The sequence below is a fragment of the Athene cunicularia genome (genome assembly GCF_003259725.1).
Source record: "Athene cunicularia isolate RWA chromosome 26 unlocalized genomic scaffold, athCun1 chr26_part1, whole genome shotgun sequence".
NCBI classification, from domain to species: domain Eukaryota; kingdom Metazoa; phylum Chordata; class Aves; order Strigiformes; family Strigidae; genus Athene; species Athene cunicularia.
The window spans coordinates 1,627,471-1,645,289 of record NW_020799136.1 but is presented as its reverse complement, the minus strand read 5'-3'; the positions used below and the strand labels follow the sequence as shown (position 1 = coordinate 1,645,289).

At 48.8% G+C, this 17,819-nt stretch overlaps 2 protein-coding genes across 12 annotated transcripts in view; both read right to left on the bottom strand.

Moving 5' to 3' along the window:
• CR1 (complement C3b/C4b receptor 1 (Knops blood group)) overlaps nt 1-4,922 on the bottom strand; it is an 83,753-nt gene extending 78,831 nt beyond the window's left edge. The window contains exons 1-7 of the mRNA XM_026864107.1: nt 4,707-4,922; nt 3,461-3,617; nt 2,768-2,959; nt 2,178-2,277; nt 1,558-1,643; nt 988-1,200; nt 546-625 (exon numbers count right to left, since the gene is read on the bottom strand). Coding sequence (XP_026719908.1) covers nt 546-625; nt 988-1,200; nt 1,558-1,643; nt 2,178-2,277; nt 2,768-2,959; nt 3,461-3,617; nt 4,707-4,826 — 948 coding nt within the window. The 5' untranslated portion in view covers nt 4,827-4,922. The remainder of the gene's footprint in view (nt 1-545; nt 626-987; nt 1,201-1,557; nt 1,644-2,177; nt 2,278-2,767; nt 2,960-3,460; nt 3,618-4,706) is intronic.
• A 1,667-nt stretch (nt 4,923-6,589) lies between these two features.
• The window catches only part of PFKFB2 (6-phosphofructo-2-kinase/fructose-2,6-biphosphatase 2), a 16,625-nt gene continuing 5,395 nt past the window's right edge, over nt 6,590-17,819 (bottom strand). Inside the window, exons 12-17 of one of the 11 annotated variants that reach the window (XR_003399980.1) lie at nt 17,612-17,674; nt 16,536-16,609; nt 14,613-14,804; nt 13,103-13,125; nt 11,486-12,443; nt 6,590-9,867 (exon numbers count right to left, since the gene is read on the bottom strand). Coding sequence is in view for 10 of the 11 variants with exons in the window: in XM_026864192.1 (XP_026719993.1) it covers nt 11,431-11,551; nt 13,103-13,125; nt 14,613-14,804; nt 16,536-16,609; nt 17,612-17,674 (473 nt within the window). In the remaining variant the exon portion in view is untranslated. Of the gene's footprint in view, nt 12,444-13,059; nt 13,126-14,612; nt 14,805-16,535; nt 16,610-17,611; nt 17,675-17,819 lie in introns of all 11 variants that reach the window. The other 10 variants (XM_026864192.1, XM_026864196.1, XM_026864198.1 and 7 more) reach the window with 10 other exon arrangements.

The window sequence follows — 17,819 nt, the reverse complement described above, 5'->3', positions numbered from 1 at the left end:
GTGTTCCTTCTGAGGCGACTTAGTCGCCTGAGTTCAGTAACGCTGAAGAGCGAAAGCAAAGGCGACAAATGAAAGCATAAAATAATTTCAGACCGCATGGCAATTTTCGCTGTTATAACGAGATGTAATTTCTGATGAAGTTAGTCCTACCTGAGGCTCTACCAACAAACTTTAAAAATATTAACTATAGAATGGTTAATTGAAGTCCCTTTGAATTCTCCTGAGAAATGCCCACCCGCTTGAACAGGACAAGTCTCTAAGTCAAATTCCTAAAGTCACCTTAGCGCTACAGAGAGATTAGCCGGAAAAAAAAAAAAAAAAAAATCAAAAAAAGTGAAAATCTTGGAGCTAATCACCTTCACGACCTAATGTTTCAGGTGGGAAATTCGCTGAAGCAAAGCTGCTGGGCCAGGCGGAGCAGCGCCCGGCCCCCCACACTTACTGAGCTGGCAGAGCGGCAGCGGAGGGTCCCAGCGGTCGTTTTCTTGGCAGGTTGATGTTCCGCTGCCCGTCAGGGTGTAGCGGAAGTTACAGTCGAACATGACGGTGTCTCCGTAGGTGTAGTCAGCCCGGTACCCGCTCAGCAGCTTCCCGTTCTCCACGTGCGGACGCTCACAGTTAACCACTGCGTCGGGGAAAGCAGCAGTTACGCTCAGGAGGGGAGATGAGGGGATCAAAAACATTCTCGTTCACTAAAAAAACTGAAAACGGACAAGGCGGCAGGCAGGCAGGAGATTTTTTTTTTAACTCTTCGCTTCATATTACAGCATTTTTTAATTTCATGCTTCTTATTCATGCAAAGCATAAAAAGAACATCTGAAAGGCAGCAGGTTTCCAAATTTTTAATTTTTTTTTAAAGCAATGGGAGATCCTAATTCCTCTTGCTGCTACCAAACTCTCATCTGCAAGAGGTGATTCCAGCAAAATAAGGGAGAGAAGCAGCTCCAGGGAAGAAAACGAGCTTGCCCTTGAGGGGAAGCAGCTCACCTTTGCACTCCGGGGCCGGCTTGTTCCAGACACCATTTACATTATCTGTGGTTGTACAGAAAATAGAGTCGTCTCCCAAGAGTGAGAAAGGTCTCCCTCCCCTTTGGACCTTGTTGCACCAGTAAGTGACGGATGCTCCGTACTCAAAGAGCGCTTTGCCAGCTCCGCTGTGCTGCCCGTTAGCTATTTCTGGAGGGGGTAGACATGGTATTGCTGGGGAGAGAGGGGGGAAAGAGCAAGAAAGAACTTAATTCGGTTTGAGCCAAAGGTCTGGTAAGAAAAAAATTAAACATGAGGTGTCAGAAGGGTCCGAAATTAAGGGCAGGTCTCTGCCCCCCCAGGCAGCTGAGTGGTTTGGGGATATAACGGTCACACATGCAGCCCCCTTACTCCCAGACAGTAAATAATTCTTTCTGCAGGATGACGCAGGAAAGAAAACACAAAGAAAAAGATCCTTCCAGACTCCACCATGCATCAAACTGCTGAAATCCGCAGCAGGGCAACACAACTGCTTCCTCATCCATCCCCAGTAACGTTTCGACGGCAGATCAATCAAGGAACTCTACTTACGCTCACAGATGGGAATATCTCTGTTCCATGTAACAATCCCATTTACAAGCACACAATGAATTTCAGAAGGTCCGACCAGTTTGTACCTGTGTGAAACACGGGAGAAGGAATTACTCGACAAACTCGCTTTTGATGTATTACCTGTAACATCACCATCAGGATGGTTTGGGCTTCCTTACAATTACAGCTGATCAGAAATTTGCCATCCATGTCATATTTTCAATGACACACTGGCTTTTGATGCAAAGTTTTTTTAAATGAAAAAAAAAAACAACATGGTTTCTAAGGAAAAACGTCTACTTGAACAGCCAGCTGTAGCTATCGCTACAGCCCCGAGTTCAGTCTCGGTGTCTGTTCTTCCAAAAGAGACTGAAACATTGAAATGGTTTAGGGAGAGCCGGAAGAGTGAACGTGAGTCCAGAAAGAACTTCCTCGAAGTACAAGATTAAGAAAACTCAGTCTTAAAGCTTGCAAAGGAAAGTTTAAATGATACTCCAACCACAGTCTGCAATTACCGACACCGGGAAGGCTTCTGACAGCACAGGCTTTAATCTAGGGAAGAGGTTCAGAAAAATTTCTGGGGGAGAAGCGAGCTCACGCGCTGAGTCCTCCCGGCTTACCCGAGGTTGCAGGTGAAGTTCACTGATGAACCAAAAACCAGCGTTCCTGTCTGGATGAGCCTGCCGTTGTCCGGCTCTCCAGGGTAACTGCACGGCTTTGCTGGGGGACAACAGGACTGGAGTTAGTTCTTATTTCAGTTTCTTGAAGAATCAAAAAAAAGCAGAAGACTCCTCCAGTACTGAGCAAGGGGATGGACCAGAGACCTCCAGATTTCCCTTCCCAATCTTAAATTATTCCACGATTCGTGATGCTGTTAGGACGTGCATCGTGACCTGCAGCCACCTCTGCACAGTGTCCGTGGGGTTTTGCAGTAACCCTGGCAAGCACGGCAGCATTTTTCTTCCCAGCTCAAGGGTTCCCCTACTGCAAGTCTGGTTTTGAACCACGAGTTACGAAGTGCCAGAGTTTGAGTCAACAGTCAAAGCAGATTTCAGCTTTTGCCAGCACCTAGAATACAACTGGTGCTTCATGTCAGGTCACTCATCTTCCACCACCCCATGAGGTCACTTTGGATACTGCTCCCACAAAATGAGCTGATAGCGTCAGCGAATAAAACCCAGAACGTAAACCCAACATAAAATATACTCACGTGTACACATTTCCTTTGATCCATGCCACTTACTGTTCCTTCCACAAACAAGGGTGTTTCGGGTACTACTACTTCTCACGTAACCTGGGCGACAGACGTATTCCACCACGGAATTATAGGGAAATACGGTGGTGCTTTGGTATTGCTCTTTAAGTTCTGCAGACTGGAGACGTGGCGGAGCATCACAGGCACCTGCAGACAGAAACTCCATCAGAAAGATGCTGGGAGAAAAAGCAGCGGGAGTTGAGGCCTGATGTACTCCGAAGGTCCAGGCAAGGACATTTCCGTGGCCTTAAAACTCCTTAAAGCTAGAAATAAAGAGGAGGTGGGTGGTCTGTGACTGGGGGTGCCTGAGGCTGGCAGGGACAGGGGAGAAGCATCATCCCGTGAGGTCCTGTTGCTCCTCACACCTCATCCAGCAGTTACAAATGCTGGTCACAAAGTCCAGATTAACCATTCCCTCTCCCCAATTATATAAAGCATTGCACCTTTTCCGGCTGGAAATAATTTTAAGTCTGTTTTGCACAGAAAGGGGGAAAACAAAGGCAAAGGAAGACGGATTCTGACCACAAAGATTTACAGCGTTCTCTAAATGCAAAGGCAACAAGGAAAAGAGAAGGATCCAAGTCTTGTGGACTCCAGGAGAAGGTTTTCCTTTGAGGGATCTGAGCTGATCCCAACGGACTCCTCCACTCACTCTGGACAGCCACAACAAGAGCAGCGATGAGGAGTAACCCAAGGACAGCGGTGTGATCCCTCTGCCTCCCCGGCTCCACAGCTGGCATCTTCCTTTATTCCTCTCTGGAGATCCCACAGAAGTTACCACATCCTTTTTTTCCAGGCCAAATATCTGTAAAAATAGCAGTGGGGTATTTACACTCCAGATGCCCACAGCCCATACGGACGAGTCTCCTTTCTCCATCCCTAAGCAGTCGTGGCTGGGGACCAGATGCTGCAGGAGCTGTTGCAATACCTCGTGGGAGAGAGGAGCAGCTTCTCCCCGGGCTCCTCTCCAGCTGATGGGACCAAGACCCAGCACGGAGGATCTGGGCTGCTGGGGCAGAGCTGGATTTGGAGAAAGCTCCAGCAGACCAGACCCCGAGACATGAAAATACAACGTTAACAGGGCAACTGACTGGAGATGTTAAGCAATTCCCATAGGCTTTATTCCACTGGTCTCATTGCTTTTGATTACAGTTTTAAAATAAAATTGAAAAAAAACCCAACCCTAACAGTTCCACTCAAGTCCAAACAAAATACGGTGTAGCTCGTCAGCTTTGACTTAAAACCACTACAGTGCCAACATCGTGTTCTTCCCAGCCAAATCAATACCTTCCCAGCAGGGCCATGAGTTTATCTTTTCCTTCTGGAAAACATCCCATGAAACTTATCTTACAGGTTTAGTAATAAGCTTCTTGGAAGCAAATTCATAGCCTGAAGAAATCCTGCTGGAGGCAGTACGGCCCCCTAACGATAAATTACATGCAGAGAAAAAGAGAAGTATCTAACCAAAAATAGACATAAATTCTGTGCAAATACCATTAGAGTAAAGCTATAAAGCCCACAAGTCATTCAGGAGACCAAATTCCTTTACCACATGGAATTGAAGTGCGATTTTGACTAACCTGGCACCTGTACAGATAGCAAGAGTCCTCTCCGACTTAAGTTATCCAGGATCATCATTTGCGAGCCTAAACCCTCCCAACGTTACGTACGTTCCAAGTGCCGACCGTCCTCCCGGTAACCAGAGTCTTGATGCTTTCTGCCCTAAACTTAACACTCCTCATGGCTGTTTTCCTTCAATCCTTGTTTCAGCTCTTGGTTTAATTTGATTTAATTTTTTTTTTATTTTTTTTTTCCTGCTCAAGTTGTAAGAAAGCTCCAACTCGGCTCCCGACAGCAACATCACCCGAAGCTGCATGGCTCGAAGTTGCCTTACCTGGAGGTCTGGCAGCAGGAGATGGAGAGACCCGGCGTGTTCGGCTCTTGCAAGACGAAGTGATGACTGTCCTTGCCCAGTCCCCCCAGCACTAAAGGAGGAGTTACAATACGCCCACATGCTCAGATATGGCTCCGTGCAGAAAAAGTTTGAATTCTGCAGAGACCAGAGTTGTGTCAATTAACCCATAAATCATTAACCCCTCCCCTGAGCGAGAAGGAAGTAGTTTATTGAACCCACGAAAGTGAAACACTAAAAAACTGAACGCAACCCAAGAAAGATGTTGAAATTGTTTGTTTTCTGCAGGGAGCTGCCAACTCTTTGTTGAAACGATCTTTGCTGAGCAGGATGGTGCCTGTTCCACCGGTGCCGGACCCCAGGCGATGCCCAGGGACCTGGGGCACACAACGGCCTCCTCAAGAGGACTGTGTCACCCACCCTGGGGCACGACAGCCATGAGCTGGTCCCTTCTGACCTCAACAGCCTATGGCCAGCGTTCAAAATATGGTTCCTTCAAGCAGCTCCACCTACTCCTATTAAAGCAACAGCAGCTGGAGCTCAGGAGTACGTGAGGTCCCACGCAGAGCTGAACACCCAGCTCCATGATGGGAAAACCCAGCTGCCCTGCGTCTCCCTGAGAGCTGTTCCCGTATCCAGCTGCTGCTGGTGGGTCGTTTTCCAGTAATGAGAGTTTTGGCAGAAGTTGTCACCATTTGCTCCTTTTGCACTTTGGCTGCACGGCTTCATCCAGGCTTGAATCACCAGCACGAACCTCGCAATGGCCTTTTTACCCTGGGTTCTGCTTCCCACAGGCAACCGAGGGGTTTTGCTAAGAAAAATTTTACCATCTCCTTACATCAAGTGGGATATATCGCCTTTCCAAAGTTCACCTGAGTTCATGCCAAAACAATGAAACAGGCTCAGCTCTTGCTCTGTAAAACACAGCAAAGGGCTGCCCGCCCTCGCCCCACGAGCAGGGGCTTGCCCACAACAGGCCCCCTCATCACTCCTGAGCAGGCACTGACCTCCACTAAATATCTACAAGAATCCAGTTAATCGCAAACACAAACATAGGCTTTCTAGATTTTTTTTTTTTTTTCCAGGTGACTCAGAACAAGCTCGTTTTGTGTGCTGAAAAAAAATCAGCAGCTTGCCCATGGGCACCCAGGAGGTGATTGAGCACCTGCTGTTATTTAGGGGTGCTCGTGGCCACGAGCATCAGCCAGGGCACAGCGACACCAAAAGCCATCCCCCTGCTCCAACAGCTGCTAAACACCCCTAAGACCTCCTCAACCCATAGCTTGCAGCAGGATAAACAGGAAAAAAAGGGTTTTTCCTTGACCATATCCAAGGTCAATTCTCTTCAGGCTGTGGCTGGTGACTCCCTTCGGGATCAGCTGGTTTCCAGCTGGAAAAGCGGTCACACCAGTTGCTCCTCTTGACTTTTATTTTTCTCTAGAAAAAGACACGTGCTTTAAAAAGAGTGTTCCTACCCTAACAGCTTCACAAACCCGGAAAATGTGAATTCCGACAGCTCCAATAAAAACATGCTTAAAACTGATGAGGGAAGGGAAAGGCAGCAGTAGCTCTGGGGTGCAGGATTCACCATTTCCAGCCCCATTCCCACAAGCCGAGGCTACCTGCCCTCTCCCACAGACCCTCTCCCTCCAAACACCTTCCACAGCCTCCCCGAATTCCCCACGATCTCAGAAAACCAGCACACAATAGATGGTTACAGCAAACAATAATGGGAAATAACAGAGGAAACTAGACCTCTTTATTTTTTTTAAAAAAATCTCTTTATTGTAAATGAATGCTCACGGGATATTTATGCTCAAGTGGACAGCGTACACAACATACAGCACAAGTTTACATACGTTGCATTTTTTTTTAACCTAAAAAAACCCATTAGAAAGCAGAATTGTAGCAAAACAAGCAGACGTGTATTATCTATGTCGGAAAACACCAAATAGAGACGCACTTTGCAACCAGCGCTCAGAGACAAGAGGAGCAGCGGGAGAGGAGGTGCCAAGCCCTGGCAGCACTCGCCCAGCGCCCTGCGGAGGAGCACGGGGTGAGGGTTTGGGCAGGAGGCTCCTGGAAGCTCTGGCAGTGAGATTTCTCCTCCCAAAGCTGCTCCTCGGCCCCGCAGCAGCCGGGCTTCCCCGTCACCCACCGCTGAGCTGCCGGGAAGGGGCCACCTTGCAGAGGTGGCAGCTCCAACGTCACAGTGTACACAAACTCAAGCTACCCGGCCTGGATTTAAGCCTTTTTCCTCACTTTTTAATTTCCCCCATCGCTGGCAGCAGAGGTGAAACGGGTGTTGCCTGAGCGATCAGTTTTCTCTAGAATGACAACGCGGGGCCGCGGCTTGCGGACAGCGCCGCAGGTCCCATGGGTGGCCCTGCCACTGCTCACTGGAGGGGACCGCAGCCACCACCACCTCTGCTGACAGAAATGGAGAGGGTCAGGGAAATACAGAACCCCCCTCGGTCACGGCGCAGTGCTCCCGAAAGCACCAAGGCTGCTTCCACACCTCCAAATTCACCACCTCTGCCTGCCCAGCCCAAGGCACCAGCTCCGGCACAAGCGGCTGCTAATCCTCAGTTCAGGTTCATTGTGTAATCGTTGTTTATTCTAGGGTATTTGCATGCACGGTGCCAAAGAAATCAGGTGGTTTCAGGGAAATACCTGGCACAGGGACCCACCAGCCTGTTTGGGGCTGGGGAGACACGTGGGGTCACTGGCATCATCCCAGTCCGGCCGCCCTCGAGCGTTTGGAGCTCTGCAGGACCCCGGGACCCGGCGTGTCAGGTACGATCCACCCGCACAGCAGCGAGGAGGATCACAGATCTGCTGCTGCTCTGCTCTAGACACGTATTTACACCTTTTGAGAGTTAAAATGCAGGAGAAAAAGGCTATAGTTAGGCTTTAACTAAAGCACCGAGGCACAAATGCTGCTGTGTGCAGACACAGCCGAGAGGCTCCAGTCCACGACCCAACGGCCCGTGGCCAAAGGACCCACTCGACAGGAATAAGGGACCCACAGTCAGTGACCCAAAACCGCAGCCCTGATTTTTAGCAGTGATTAAAAAAAAAAGTTACGACTGCCAACGTATTAGCAGCTACATTCATGAATCCTGGCAGGTGAAAAACATGTATTTTTGTCTCCTTACAACCATTAACTACTCGGCGATACAAACATAATTAACTCTTGAGCAAGGTATTACAGCATATTGTGCGTAAACATCCTACAGTACATTTTCTACTCCTTTTTTACCCCCGTCAGAGCAGGAGGTTTCTCAGTAGGAGAAGCCAGCCCAACGCATCGCGGGTTTGTGCGTTTAGAGCATTACTGGAGAGTGACAGCAAGTATTACCATACAACAGGCTATAAATGTCTTTCTTCCACACTTTTCTTTTTTTTTTTTCTGGCTTATTTCTCAGCACTTAAAACCGAAGAACAGGCAGCGCAGCTCTTGCAGAAGGCTGTTCCCAGTGGGAACAGCCCAAAGAACAAAACTAATAAAACTCAGTTTCTCACCCACTGAATTTCATCCCTCTGTGGCGCAATGGCTTTAGATCAACACACACTGCTGCTCCTCAGAAATCCTAAGGATTAACGCCTGGCCCTTCGCCATGGCCCTCTCTATCCCAGCTTTAACAAATTTAAGTACTTGGAGTGTTTAAAACAACCAGGTTTGAGCTCAAAAATCCGCAGGTATTACCTCAGGCTTTGGGGGTGCTGAGCTCCTCTGCAGCCAGGACCAGGATGCCAACGTTTCTCAAGGACAGATCCCTACTACGGGTATGGCCAACATTTATTTACATCTTTAAAATAAGCAACCTGTGTCCCAGAAGTTGCTCATATCAATCCTGGAGTCGCTGGAAACAGCAAGCCCAGAACAGCCTCCTCTTCGTACCCAAACGCTCCTTTCTTCACCCAACCTGAGAATTTTGTCCTTATTGCAAGAACAGCGGGAGTGGGGCAAAATGGAGTTTGGCAACACAAGTCAACGTGGAGAGAAAACTGCAAATCTGGGGTTTCAGGGGGATTTAAGTAACACGCAGGCGTCGCACGAGCTGCGCCGCAGGGGAGTTCCACCGTCTGTGCACTAAATACTAAAGCAGCTTAAACTCTATCGAAGGCAGCATTATACATCAGTAACATTTCACAGCTTATTCATGGGCAAGTTTAAAAACTTGTTGTGGGCCTAAAATCTGGCACATTAAAAAGACAACTGGTAAAAATCGTCTGCTGCTTGCAAAGCCAGCAGACGCGGCCCCGCTATTCCCAGACGCTGAGCAAAGCAGCGCTCTGATTTTCTGTTGTAACAGATAAAAGTGTCCACAAAACCCAGGAAAAAATGAGGGAGGGAGGGAGTGAGGCTTAGATCAGGGTGCAACGCTAAAGCAGGATTTGAGTTCAGATTCAACAGCTACGCTGTTTCCAGAGAGTGAGAGGAGCTTTTATTCCCTTCCGTCCCTCACAGGAGACGTCCCACAGGATCTGCTGGGTGCCTTGTGATACACCTTGTGCAAAAAAGCCTTCCCAAAGCAAGGGAACAGGCTCAGGTCTCAAATCAGCAGTCCTGAAAGCAAAGCCAGATGGTACCTGGAGTTCTTTTGATGGTTAAACAAACACAGTAACTACGTTTGAACTTGGAAAGGGTAACAGTTAAAAAAAAAAAATAAAATAAAATTGGGGATTTGGCTTGTTAACTTGTCTCCCAAAGAAAAGTTGCTTCGGCAAGTATGGATGTGAGCATTTTGTCCTCACATACGCTACACTAATTCTGCTATCTAACCAGGAGGAAAGACGTGGGGCACTATTTGACCACCCCAGAAAGCCCCGCGATACGTTAGCGCACAAGTATTAAAAGCCGGTTGAAAAAAAAACCCCAAACCCCTCCGCCATAAATTTTCTCCAATCTCACTGACAGACATTTCAGCATTCAGAAAGAAAAGACACAGACAGACTCTAAAAAAAAAAAAACAAAACAAAAACACATTTCAGAGGAGAGTACTGGCCAAAGCGGCGTGTGGCTCACTGTGCTCCGGGGATGCTCGAGTCCCATCCGCAGGGCTCTTCCCAGCCACGGAAATCCCAGCCGAATCCGAGATGAAAGCACAAACCTCTACACCGTTAAACCAGCCATCCTCTACAAACAAGAGATAAATGGTACAGGTCATGCCACGGGTAAGTCAGGAGATGGTAAAGCAGGGAACAGCAGAGCTCAGCTCAGCGCTGGGGGACGGACAGACAGACACTTTGCAGCAGCCAGGTGGATCCAACCACCTCCGCACAGTTGTTCTACGTGACAGCAACCATCTGAGGATTTACTCATTCACTTTTAGCCGAGCAAATAATGAGCTGCTTCACACTTTGCATCGTCATTTCACTCCTCACAACGCTCCGCACCGAGGGTTTCCCAGTCTCAGCCTGAGACCGTGGAAGCTCAGTTTTTCTGGAGTATCTCACAGGACAGCAGGCAATAACAAAGCAGGCTGGTTACTCCGGGTTACTCGCTTTTATTTATCTTCTCCATAGGACAGTACACTTCCAGGGCAAACGTAAGAAACATTACAGTAATAATTTTGCATATCGACCGCAATAAATACATATAGTTTTGATAAAACTCCTTCCACCGCCTCACCGAGGGCCCAACAGACAGCAGGAACACACGCAGCTCAGTACAAAGCGAATCACGATGCTACAAACGTGCCGTCACACAAGTTAAAAATCTGACAGCCAGGATTTCCCACAGCTGCTGTTCACGCCGTTGTCTCTGAGCACAGAAAATGCTCGAAGGGCTCCAGTCGTGCGGTGCCATGCCCGGCTGCAAACCGATGTGTAAATCAATACGGGCCAGTTGTCCTCTTACCTAACCAAGCACTGTTTTGCAATAAAAAACCCAAACGGCACAGCAACGGAGCCAGTTTGCTGACAATTAACAGTAGGCATCAACACTTAAAATCCAACAGTCGGGAAATCCAGACCCTACATATTTTTTCTATTTACATCTAAAAAAAAAAAAATTAAAAATCTATACAGCTTTCCTGACGACGACACTGAAAAAGTAACTGTCCTCAGACAGAGATAACCTGTAATAGCTGCTCACATGCAACTTTTCTCAAGCAAAACACCAGCACTAAGAAGGAAGAAGGTTTGTCCTGGAATCAAGGAAGTTGGACCAAGTTACCTCCATTTATCTGCAAACCCTCCTACAAGTCTCTTATTTAAATGTAGGGGGAAGAAACACTTAGAGCGCAGCGTTAGGAGACGTAACTTCGCAAAGCTGACATGTACAGTCATTTTCTAAACGCACAGCTCCTTTTGGCTCAGAGCAAATGCAAATCCAAAGGGGCGAGGCTTTGATTTTTGGTTAATTTCTCCTCTGATTCGATTCTAAATTAATATTACTCAGCATAGGAAAAAAAAATGATTTCTCACATTTATCAAAAGCTCCCCCAGCTCAGGTTCTTTCACCTTTTCCCTTCCATCTTCAGCGTGAAGGCCTCTGAAACCCAGGGCAACTGGGCAACAGGGTAACTGGGTTTCAGAGAGCAGCTTCAGGGGGAACGCGCCCTTTTTGCATTGCCACTGGTTGGAACGTTCCCAAGTTGTTCATCCCGACGTGGGAGATGCTCTACAGCAGTACCTGAGCTTGATGCTTTGTGCGCTTCCGCGGCTTTGGCAGGCCAGTCAGTAACTAAAAACGCTATCACCAACCAGAGATCGGGAGGCAGAGGCAGGTAACTCTAGGATCGATCCCATACCTTTGTGTCCTGTGACACGTGTAAATACCGGAGATGGAGAAAGGCAGAGCAGTCGCGCTGAGGGAACTGTTGGAAGAGCTTCACTTGAAGGACAAAGTGCAAGTAAAGGAAAACAACACATCCAAGCTGCCGAATACATTCAAGCAGGAGTTCCTCAGGGCCGGAGGGACGGTCCCTGCGCAGGGGCAGGAGCTGCCCCTTCCTCCCCTGGAAGAGATGAGCCGCGTCCTACGGCGGGGAGAGCTGCGCCCCAGCGCCGCGGGGACCAACCTGCTGCAGCCAAATGGGAGCGAGCTCCCCCCCCAGCCTGAATCCTCTCTCAGCACCCAACATCTGGAGTCAGAACCAGCTACCACTTTCCTTCCTTGGCACTAAAGCCAGCTCTCCCTTTGACGCCAGAGCACCAGGAGCGAGAGGATTTGCCCAAAGCCCCAGGGCAGAGGCACGGAGGGAGCAGAGCTTTGCCGAGAGCAGGAACAGGTCAGCAATGACCCCGGCAGCCCACATGCGGCGACCCAAAGCCTCCGAGGACACAACCTGTGCCACCTCTGAGCCCACCCTTAGGCACCACCACCCTTGGGTGCTCCCTAGCACAGGCTGCTGCTCCTGCGGGGGGAGACCACCACGCTCCCAAAGGTGGGTGGAAGCAGCCACGGCCCCCAGACAGAGCACCTAAATTGCAAAAAGCTTTTACAAGACAAAAAAAAACCACCAGCGTTGCATATACTGCGTGAGGTGAAACACCCGACAAGCCAAGCGAGGGGTTGCGGCGGGGTCTGCCAGAGCCACCAGCGGAACAGGGGTGCGGGGCCAGGCCTCGGGGCCAGCGGGAGCACGGCGAAGCGACGGCATCTCTGGCCTTTCTGCGGGGGGTGACAGCCAGGGTCTCGTCTGAGCCCCTTACTCGGAGGTTGAGAGGGAAGCCAAGGTCTCACGGGTGACGCTGGCTGCTGGGTCCCTGGAGAGGGGGGACAGACAAGGACACGTTCTCCCCTGAGCATGGGGAAAGACAGTCCTGCTCTCTTTGCCTCCACTCAAAGATGCCTCCAAGGGGACATGATGGTGAGGACTCCGTAACAACTGCCACCCTCACAGGAAGGTTTATCCACCCAGCTGCTCTCCAAGGACACGCTAAACCCACCCAGCTCCCCCGAGTCATGGGGAACTAGGGCTGAGCAGCACCACTCCCATCCAGGCTACAATCCAGCAACTCCTGCAAAACCCCTGCAAGCAGTAACGTCACCACAGCTCATCCCGGGCGGAGAGGAGACACACAGGAGCCAGCACTGCTCAGGACGTGGCTCAGCCCGGCAGCACCAGAGCTGTCCCACCTCCTGGTCCAGGAGCTCGGGGTGAAACGCACTTTTTCAGGCAGCCAGCACAAGCACAATGCACCAGTAAGTCCAGCTGGAGCCCCTGGATCAGCGGGCTCAGCCTGGCAATACATTCCTCCTGCACTGAGGTTCCCCCTAATGACAGGTTATTGTACAGCAGAAGATTTCCTTCTACTCCAGGTGTCTGTCCTTCCCTAAAGTAGTTTCCATGCAACATTAATCAAGAGAAGTCCTACTTACTAAACCGACAGAGTACATAGAAGCTGCTTTCAGTGGTACTCACAGGCAAGCATTTCCCCCTTGAGGCTGCAAAGGAAACAGAAACAGCACAGGAGAGCTCATAGTGCATTTTAAAGGAGGTGAAAGTACAAGCAGCGAAGCAAATGAGGAAAGAAAGGCAGCAACCCCAAAGATTTCACATCAGGGGGCTTAGGGCAGGCTCAAGTATCCCAGCAGGAGCTGGCACAAGGCAGGGACACCGTGAGCTGCGGTGCCCCCCCACCTCCTCCACTGCTCAAGGGCTCCACTCAGGCAAGAGGTCCTGGGAGAGTGTGATTCCCCCCCCCGGCCCCAGAACCCAGGGTTTGCTGAGCTCCTTCATCCCAGAGCTGTCTGTGCTTCCACATGACGATGACAACTGCAAACAGGGAGCGGTGAGCGTGGGGATCCCCAGCCTGGGGCTGCCCAGACAGAGACACCCACAAATTAGGACCCCGGGCAGTCAGTGTCCTCTCCAGCTGAGCCTCCTCATCCAGAACTAGACCAAACCCAACCCAGGGCAAAGCCGGGTCTGGGTCAGCTCCCCCCGGAGCCCCGGGATTTGGGGGATGGGAAAGCCTCAGGCTCTTCACCGAGTATGAAAACCCCAGCAGCGCTCACCCGTGCTGCATCGACCCTTCTTTCACTCCCTGGCCACTTACTCTGCTAACAGAGAGGAGGAGAACAAGAAGCTGGGCTCACTGAATAGTTTGGAAAACATTAACCTCTAAAGTACGCAAGATTATTTTCTTTTTAAACAGCTTTGGTAACACAGGCTGTCTCTGCATGAGGGGGCCCAGCCAAGACAACCTCAAAGCCCCCCCCCACCTCCTCTGACAGGCAGCAGCCCGCAGCCCGCGCCGCCTGCGCAATCCCGGGCACAGAAAATAAACTCCTGATTTAGCAGAAAAACAATTTTAAGTGAGCAAAGAAACAAACGGGGGTGTCACAGCCAACACTGACGAGGACCTACGTGCTTTTAAGCCAGAAGAAATGCCAAGCACCAAAACCCAAGCTGCTTTATTTGGGGCACCCAAAGAGCCCAAACTCTGTTCAAGCGGCTGCCGTCGCCAGGACCTGCAGGGAAACGGGCCCCGACAAAAATCACAGGAGCAAAGATTTCCTCCCAAGTCGTTCTGGGGCGAGAGCAACACTTGGCTGCAGTATCAAATGAGGACAAAGAGAGTATATTTAACTCTTTCCAACCAGGTTTTTGCCAGAAAGCAAGGTATTACCCAGAATTAACCACCCTGCCAAAACCCTACGGCGCTGATGGAAACTTGCCTGCATGGAGTCTGATTTTGAAAGCCTCTGGCACCACAGTTCTAGTTTAAAAGGGTAATGGGGTGAGTTCTGGGGTTTGTGGGGGGTTTTTTTGCCTTTTTTTTTTTTATTCTCTGAATGGAGTCTAATCCAGAATGATTTTCCTGCAGGAACGGATGATTTTTAAGGCCATGGGAAGGGTCTGTATTTCAGAGAGGACAACCGACAGCCGCGGGTGATGGTGGGGAGGGGGAGCACAGGGAAGGTACCACCTGGACACCGACTTGCAGCTGCGGCTGGTCGGCCCCATCTCGAGTTTCCAGGGCTGGGAAAGGCCCCAGCGTGTCGAGAGGTTTGCTCCCAAGGCTGTAATGTCGCGGGCGCTTTACCGTGTCCGCGCTGGCTCGCGGCGTAAAGCTGTTTCTTCTCATCCTGACGGGGGTTTGGCTGGTGGGAAGGTTGTTCTGATCCCAGACGGAGGGTATCGCAAGGAATGAAAAGGGGAACCACAGTTTAAAACCACATCCCGCGCCAGCACACACCTCTGGCATCCCCACCCGCAGGCACCCCGAGGCTCCCGCCAGCCGGGGCTGCAGCTCAGTGAACCCCACAGCCATTTGCACCAGCACGGCCACTGAGCCTTCCCCAGCTGAGCACACGTTTTGTTGACTAAGCTGGCTGAGCGTCCACTGAAAACTCTGCTTTTTTAGCAGTTTTACTTCCCTTTGGGATTTTTTTTTGCTTAGGTGGCTTCTCTCAGGTTTTTGGGGTTTTATTCTCTTTTTTTTTTTTTCCCCTTCCTGCAATCAATTTGGCAAAGCAAACAGAAACCTTTCCTTTCTTTGTGTTTCCTCACCCCCAAAGCAGCCGCATTGCTCAAGTAAAACAACCGACAGAAACAGCCTCTGACTTCTCCGAGCGGGCAGCAACGATTTCAACACGGGCATCGCGCTGCAGTTGCAAAGCGATAAATGCCCGACTGGAAACCACCAGCACATGAGTCCGGCCACAAAAACCTTGCTAAATATCCTCAGTTTAGCATTTTGCAGGCAGCTGGATTCAGCTCCACAAACTCTCCAGCCACAGCTGCAGGTTCCTAGCCTCTCCATGCCTTGTTTATGGTCCCTCAGCACAGGGACAAAAAAAAAAAAAATAACCATATCCCAGGCAATCAAGCCAATAGCTCCTTATAAAACACGATGATGAGAAGCAGCTAAAAGCCTAAATGTTACCGAAAGAACTTAAAATGCAATGCACTTAAGATTTCCCGTGAGCTAGCACAGCAGAGAGTTGGTTAGTGCTCTTTAATTGGGGGAGCTAATTACAGGCAATCGCTAAGTGGCATTCCCCGACGCATCAGTCCCTCTGCAAAACGGTGTTTGCAAAGGGAACACCTAAAATAGCAGCAGCTTCCACAGATTTAGCACATAATTATGTGCTCTGCTGAGCAAGGTGGATGGCTAAACAGTTATTTAAGTAATGGGAGAGACAGGACATCATAAATAAAGCTAGGCAAAGTCTGAAGCGTTTCCACTGCTGCTGTAAGAAGATTCGCAGCGCCGGGGAATAAATTGGACCCATCGCCTTCTGCTCTGGTACACGTGGAGTTTAGGAACGCCACAGTCTTATTTTGCACCAAATATTTGTCACCGCAGACCTCTTGTGTGTTTTACGAGGGAAAAACCTCCAACTCCTGCCAGACCTCATCCTCTGGCCGCCAGCCTGATACCCCCGAAGGCTGCAAAAGCCACCGAGAGCCCCCCACCCCTCCCCGAGCCCAGCCTCACCCCGTCTGCAGGGTTTTGTTTTTCTTTACAAATCAAAAAAACCTCATCAAGACAACGAGAAAAATTCACTTTGAACATTTTGGCAAGTCTTTTTGAAATTCTCCCAATTAATGCAAACGAGCATCAACACCAAATACTTCGCTGAAAACAAGACCTGGAATTTAAAATCTATGTCCTAAATTTGCCCATTCCGCTTCCTGCAATATCTCTGACAAAAACATCTCCCCCTGGCCTGGGAAGCACACTAACCCAGTGCACAAGCAATTCTGCTTTTGAGGATTATTTCTGAAGCAAGGCTTGCTGGTCACTGAAAGCAGTCGGTCATTTCTAGCAGATATTTAAGAGTGTTTCAGTTTAGGTGCTGATTTTTGAAAAGAGAAAAAGCCAGGGCTGCGCCGCCAGACTTACTGAGTTCAGAGAGGGTTTGTCACGGTGAGTGTTCACTGCTTCCACATTCAGGGTAATCGTCTCCACTTTACAACCTTTACCATAAAAGAAAAAGAAGTTTATATGAGGAAGGGTAATAATATTTAATAACCTTTTTTTTTTTTTTTCTGAATACTGAAAACAGCATGGAAAGTGAGCAGGTATAACTGTTATTTTTTTATTTTTAAAAAAATAAAAGAGCTTATAAATAAACAGTTCAACCTATTAACAGAATTTTAGACTTTAACTTTCTGGCTTTGAACTTCACTGCAAGAATGCAGCCCTGAGTTACGTGGAATCCAGGTCTATACAGAAAAGCCATTTTTATCCGACCGCACCCCAGAGCCAAACTTTCTGGAGGCACAAACAGCAACAGCCCTCTTCATCAACGAGTGAAAGTTAGCGCTTGTTTAAAACAGATGCCACGGGAGACCATCCCCACATCTTCCCTCCCACTGTTCCTGCAGAACCCTCCCACTCTCCAGGACCTTTTCACACGTGAAAAATATGACCAGAAGCTTTTACAGCATGTCTGGTTGCTGCCGCACATGGACACAAACTCATCCATCGGATCCGCACACAGACACAACGCAGGACAAGGGAAAAAAGAAAGAAAAAAGAAAAAAAAAAGAAAGAAAAAAGAAAAAAAAGAAAGAAAGAAAAAGGAAAAAAAAGAATAAGAAAAAAAAGAAAGAATAAAGAAAGAAAAAAAGAAAGAAAAAAAAGAAATAAACCAGAAAGAAACCAGAAAGAAACCAGAAAGAAAAAAGAAAGAAAAAAGAAAGGAAAAAGAAAGGAAAAAGAAAGAAAAAAAGAAAGAAAAAAAGAAAGAAAAAAGAAAGAAAAAAGAAAGAAAAAAAAAAGAAAAAAAAAAGAAAAAAAAAAGAAAAAAAAAGAAAACAGAAAAAAAGGAAAAAGACAGGAAAAAGAAGAAAGAAAAGAAAAAAGAAAGAAAAAAGAAAGAAGAAAAAAGAAAGAAGAAAGAACGAAAAATGAAAAAAGGAAAAAAGAAGAAAAAAAAAGGAAGGAAAAAAAAGGAAAAAAAAGATAATATTTACCGTAGGCAACGGGCGTGAGCTTGAGGATGGTGTGGAGGGGGCAGCGCAGGTAGGGCAGCTCGTCTAGGAGAGAGGCAGGGGGATACGGGAGGGTTGTGGCTGGGGCTGCCCACATCAGCCACCCCCCTCTCCCCAGGCTTCCCGTGGGGCCGTTCCCCCAGCAAATCCTGACACCAACCCCACAAGCGCCTTGTGCCCACGCTGGAGG